Below are 6,556 nucleotides of genomic sequence, written 5' to 3' on the forward strand. Positions count from 1 at the left end.
TAAGAATTTCAAAAGTATCTAGTATCATAGTATTATAGTTTCTTTTCTTACCAAGAAAAAAAATTGTTTAATGTCCTTCCTTATGCCTGCATAAATCCGGAAATAAATTTTTAAATCTTAATTTAGATTTACTTTTTGGTCAGAGGTTTAATGTCTACCGTAGTGAATCAAGTATCTATGTCAGGATGGATCACACGAAATTATGATAATAGTTCCTTCCAATCCTCTTATATACTGGTTTCCTAATATTTTGATATACTAGTTTTTAATTTACTGAAGATTATGAAAACACACATTGCTAGCTGTAGGCTAGCTTAATCTATGAAAACAATGGCGGCCAGGATTCTGAGAAAATTAAAGAATGACTCGAACATTTTGGCCAATTCTATACAACGGGACTTGGTTGGAGACTGAAAAAAGCATGTAATTGTTCGGTTTAACATCCACAATCAAACTGTCTACACAGTTTTGCAAAAACCCTTCAGGTTTAAAGTTTATATAATGCATCCTGTTCGAACCTATGCGGCACACAATAATATTTTGAAATTAAATTTTTTCCTAAAAGTTAACATTTTTATATAAATAATTCCGGAAGGAGGAAGGAGAAAGGNCTCTAGGCTTTTAAGAATATATCACGATCACGTAGTGGTCTTTTTATACACAGTATAACACTGTTTAAATTGAAGTCTGGGGCATGCATGATTTGTTCTAAGAGGGAGGCGGGGTGCTTCAAACGTTTTTTATCGTCATCTAAACCTCAAAGGTAGAAAAGATTCAGTAAGATTAGGTTTTAAATCAAGTTTTAAAATGTTCTATAAAATTATTACGATTGATTATACTTACAATGATCGGATACATCAGATCATTTATAGTTTGTTAACAAAATGTTAAAATATCTCTTAGTTTGTGAAAAAAATGTTAGAATTATCTGATTGTTTGTTCTCAAAATATTGGAAATATCTGATAGTTTGTTCTTAAACTGTTAAAAATATCTCATAGTTTGTTTACAAAATATTAGTAGTATTTCTGGAACTAACATCTTCTTTTTTACTCTACAGAGGTTTGGTCCATCACCATCACTGAATTTTAAACGTAAATAACATGTTATAGGTGTTTAAAAGTTTGCTTACAATTGAGTTTTTTCCTTTAATTTCTAATTTCTAATCTCTATATCTTTGCAACCTAATGTGGGGTAAACCTTACAAAGATAAAAGGATTAGACAATCAGGGTTGATGGGCGTAGAAAAGCCTTTATTCCTTTCTCACACAAACATTAATAAATATCTTTATGATAAATCGATACTGATAAACACGTTGAAAATATCTTATGACTGATATCAAATTGATAGAAATTGGTTTTATGAAGATTCATAATGGAGTATGATATATGATGTAAGAGTACTTAACATCATTGCATAATTAAAAAAAGCATTAAACATATATCTCAGAAATTTTTCCTTAAGAAATAAGATTTATTTAGTAAAATGTCCTAATCATGAAGAATGGTAAATAACGTGATCAAGCAAAAGAAATAGTTTGAATGTGAATGAAATCTTGTATATGGTGTCAAGTCAGTGCATGTCTTTAATGCACGTTCAGCTTGGAAAAATATCAGGCAGTGCATTGGTATTTCAAGCAGTCCTGGATATTTCGAAATAAAAAAAGTTGCATTTTCATTTTAATCCTTGGCAATGGGAGGGATTAAATATTTTTGTTACTGAAAAGGAAAACATTACTGATGGGCATTTTTTTCGTTTGTTTGTTTTCAATTTTCATTGCATTCAAATGTTTTAAAGTAATTATGATTCCTTTCATCACAAGCTTTTTAAGGTAATAAAGTTGCTTTCTTTCTAATATTTATATCTTTTATTTCCTTAAACGTTATCTGTATCTGTATCTGTATCTGTATCTGTATCTGTATCTGTATCTGTATCTATAGAAATCAAGGGGGGGGGAATCTTAAAATAAGGGTTGAAATTATTGTTATTTTGAACAAATTGGATACAAACAGAAATTCTACTGTGTTCATGTTAAAAGTTAGAATTTTAAAAATTTCTAAAAAAACTTATTGTTATCATAATACTTTAGGTATAAAATCAAGATATTTCTTACAAATTACTGAATATTCAGAACTTTTCTGATAACTTTTTTAACAAATTTGTTCCATGAATCATGTAAACAAAACAGTTCTGAAAATGCAAAATTTTCAAGACAAATCTAACAAAAAATTCACGATTTAGGTAAAATACGAGAACAAATATTGTGACGTACAGTGGACTTCTGTACTTCATTGTACTATAGGTACAATAGTACTTCAGGTCAGTAAATATAAACAAATATATCATTTTTATGATTAAATTAAGATTTTTCAGATTTTAAATAATTTTTCTTTAGAATGGAACAAAATGGTTTCAAGATTTCCACTGAGAATTCCCCTTACGGAATTCAGAGAGAAAATGGCAGACCCGATGTTAGCTCCGGACCCAAGCTCTCAAACGGCCATAGTTTCGCCGAAAATTTGATCGCGGCCGCCGACAGCCAGCATTCGTCAGACAGCGAGGAACTGGAGGCTCTAGACGGGAAAATAAATCCAGTTTATTCGTCCCAATCTCCTTCTCCGGGTCGGACCTCAGCCTCGGAGTCCCCTGAGGCCGGAACTAGTCCCGGATACGGTTTCTATAAACCTCACGAGGTCAGCAGAGACACGGAGCGGTTCAAGAGTCAGGTTTCGAACCCCCGGGAGTTCTACACGGATTCATATTCCGCTCCTAGAGATTATTTCAAGAGCAAGGAGTCCGATTCCTTTGATTACTTCAGTCGGGAGAATTCCTCCCCAACCCCAAGGTACAAGATGAACCCTGAGCAGGACTACTCCAGGACGAGGACGGAGAACCGCAGAAACGACGATTTACGAAATCCCTTCCTTGACCAGGGGTCTGATGACAACTACCGACGTGAGCCGACCAACCGGGATTATTTCCAGGATAATTATGGATTTCAAGATGGATCAGAGAACAGGAAATCCTCTAATAAATCAGAAATATTTTCATCTGGTGAAAACAGTTTTCAAACCACAGGAAGAAATCCTGTCAGAGATCAGCAGGTGATTTTATTATGACCTTCTTATTTGTTTTTAATTGGGTTGGATAATTTTGCACTTTATGGACTATGGAGGTTTTAAACTTAAGTTTTATGAGAGAGTGTTAAGGTCGCGAACTGACACTGTGTCAAATACGCAATATGACTTCTATTGAACTTTACACAATTTTGAGACAAATATTTTGCCGCCATTTTCCCATGTGCACGCTTGCACATGTGTGTCGGCCATCTTGAATTCCACGTGCACTTGAGAAATTTTCAAGCATTTACTCAACCACAGAATTTCTGGTCTAGTCTGCACAGTTTCATGGCTATATATGCACGACCGACGCAATTTATTTCGAAAATAATTAGTTTAAATGCCGGAACCAAACCTTTGGCAGTTTTCCCTCTTCAAACATTGATTTAAATGACCATTTTTATGGAGTTTGATTTTGCGGAATCTCTACAGTTCTTCCAATTTTGATCAAACTGACAATATAAATGTGTTAAAACTTATACTGACACCCCTTGTCATGGTGTATTCATAGACTGCACTCATGCATATTCCCGAAGGGGGGATGGGGGTCAAATGTCCCAAATGAAGGAAGGGGGAGGTATAATGAAAAGTTTAATTGAACCTCAATTAAGTTTAATCTCCTGTAATTAATTGAAATAAAAGTTATTCAACCAAAGTTATTTTTACTTTCTTACATAAAACTCAGAGAGATAAAATCTTGGTCAAAGTTTGACCTTTTTTCATTTTCAAACTTCTATTTTCGTTTTAACCTTCATGCTTTGTTTTTGTCTTCTTACTTTCTATGGATTGATACAAAATGCATTTATTAAAAATAATTTTTCAATTACAAAATCTGAAAACTAAGATTCACAGAAAGTATAACTTTTGTCCAACTATTACAATATAAGTTTAAAAGGTTGACATTATTAAAGTTTGAAAAGTTTCTTAGTAAATAAATAAAATTTACTTTTATGTATACTGCCATGTACTGTACTGTGCAGTGTGCATGCTGATCTTAAAGATTGTTTAATATTTAAAATTATTTTGTTCTCAGAATGAAGTTAGTTCCGATCCTGAGGATAAGTGGGAGAAAGAGATTAATTCTACAGAGAAGATAATAGAAGACGACCCATTCAGATCCCATGCGTACTCAGGTAGCCATCTTGGATTGGTCTTCTTTCACGTGTTCTTGGTTTGAACAAGCAAATTTCTTAATTCTTTTAATTTTTTACACTTTCTATTCTTTCTGAACTTAATTTTGTAATATGATAATTGTTAGTTAGGCATAGGGTTACCCACAAAGTATGAAAATGTAAAGACGACCTGAAACTCCTAAAATATGACAACTCTAAGGGTAAATTAAGTCTTCTGTCTTGAATTTATCTTTGAATGACTTGTTTAACAATTTTGCAAAGAAAGCAACAAGTTTAATGTTGCAGGGAATCATGAGTTTAAGGAAAAGATTATGTAAATTTCGTTCAGTCGTCTCTGAAGCCTCATCCTTTGTGTGTAGCCCTGTACATTATTATGCTTTTATTTACTTTTACACAATGTTCTTAAAGATATAGGAATTAGAAAATCACACTTGGTTGCAAAAGCTCAATACCTTTTAAGTGATATTTGATATCAAATTCAGATTCTTTTGCAAAATTCTCGGAAATTGTTAAAGTTCCACTGAAAATAACTTCTTAGTGCATTTTATAATTGAATATGATGATAACATTCTCTAGATTTATCCATAAAAATATTATTTATTATTCTAATTTAAATTATGATTCAGTTTTACATATATCATGCAATAGCTGTATACACGGAAATAAAACTGTTTCTACGTATATAGACAACGAAAAAACTGCAATAAACACAACAAGACCAACATTTGCAAATTATTCACAGTGTTGCTGATTTTCAGTTAAGCATTACTGCAAAGTTAATTCCCAGCGCTTAATTGAATAATTTAGTCTGACTTATCTGCACTGTAATCAGAGAGAAAGGCAGATATATCATCACTGGTTCCTTGACTCAGGGACATGGAGTATTTAAAATAGGATTTTAAAGAGATTTGTTTTCTTGTGAAATTGTGAAAGAAAATTCCTAAAATTATCAGGATATCCTAAATATATATAAAAAAGATCTTTATTTTTATATCCCATTATTTATTGAATTATACTTTTGCATTGTTTCTAAAGAAAAATACTCCATAGTTTCAGTTAAATAATTAAATGGTTACGGTTTATAAGTATTGAATTGTTGGGTAAACCATGAGATTTTAAAATAGTAAATTATTAATCTTTGTTACAAATAATTGGTGCAAGATTTACTGAGAAACCAAACCAAGCGCAGACAAAAGCCTGAACATCTGCGCGCGCCGCGCTAGGGCGTTTCTTTTGGAGAATAGAGAGGCATACTAGACTAGAAGGCAGGATTAGACAAAATATTGGAGGATATGACGGGATATCGGAGGTTAAGATGGAATATTGGAGGATATGACGGGATATCGGAGGTTCAGATGGAATATTGGAGGATATGACGGGATATCGGAGGCTAAGATGGAATATTGGAGGATATGACGGGATATCGGAGGCTAAGATGGAATATTGGAGGATATGACGGGATATCGGAGGCTAAGATGGAATATTGGAGGATATGACGGGATATTGGAGGTAAAAGATGGAATATTGGAGGATATGACGGGATATCGGAGGTTAAGACGAAATATTGGAGGATATGACGGGATATCGGAGGTTAAGATGGAATATTGCAAGAAGGACGAAATATTGCAGGCCAGGACATAATGTTGGATGCCAGGACAAAATGTTGTGGGGGAACAGGATATTGGAGGATAAGGCAGAATATTGGCGGGGATATGTCATGATTTCGGAGGCTAGAATTATTCAACGTCATGGCTCCGGACCGAAACTTATGTATTTAAAATATTGGAAAAAGTGAGAAATCTGTTTTTTTTTTTTGTTTATTTAACGATGCTTGGAATGAGTCTTAAATGATTTCTCTCACGAAATATTTTGCCCATCGTGTCATCTGGTCCTTTTATGGTTAAAGAGACAGATAGCAAATCTGTTGAAAGAAATATATTAAATATTTATTACTTTATGATAGTTTTGACTGTTTAAATCAATTAAAGCTATAGGAAAGATATTTAATTTAAAGTTTTATTTGATTATATTTTTGGTTCAATGGTCACACGAGTCACACGCTCTTTATATAGGATATTATACACTTTAATCATATATTTTATTTGTAATATCATCTTCATTAATATATGCTCTTAAAAATCATATAAGGTTGTTTCTCCCTTTTCACGGTTAATCATCATAAAGTTACTAAAACTATAATCTGTAAATTGTTATTATTATTTAATTTTTAATATTACTGGTTATTTTCATCATTATTATTATTATTATTATTATTATCATTTTTATCATTATTATTATTATTGTT

At 32.4% G+C, this 6,556-nt stretch overlaps 1 protein-coding gene across 7 annotated transcripts in view; it reads left to right on the forward strand.

Moving 5' to 3' along the window:
* LOC111697095 (titin) overlaps nucleotides 1-6,556 on the forward strand; it is a 28,701-nt gene that overhangs the window by 10,863 nt on the left and 11,282 nt on the right. For 4 of the 7 annotated variants that reach the window (XM_023466979.1, XM_023466977.1, XM_023466978.1 and 1 more), the window contains 3 exons: nucleotides 2,241-2,318; nucleotides 2,395-3,103; nucleotides 4,152-4,251. In XM_023466979.1, coding sequence (XP_023322747.1) covers nucleotides 2,396-3,103; nucleotides 4,152-4,251 — 808 coding nt within the window. In that variant the 5' untranslated portion in view covers nucleotides 2,241-2,318; nucleotide 2,395. The remainder of the gene's footprint in view (nucleotides 1-2,240; nucleotides 2,319-2,394; nucleotides 3,104-4,151; nucleotides 4,252-6,556) is intronic. The other 3 variants (XM_023466981.1, XM_023466983.1, XM_023466982.1) reach the window with 1 other exon arrangement.

This window comes from Eurytemora carolleeae, unplaced genomic scaffold (assembly GCF_000591075.1).
Source record: "Eurytemora carolleeae unplaced genomic scaffold, Eaff_2.0 scaffold208, whole genome shotgun sequence".
NCBI classification, from domain to species: domain Eukaryota; kingdom Metazoa; phylum Arthropoda; class Copepoda; order Calanoida; family Temoridae; genus Eurytemora; species Eurytemora carolleeae.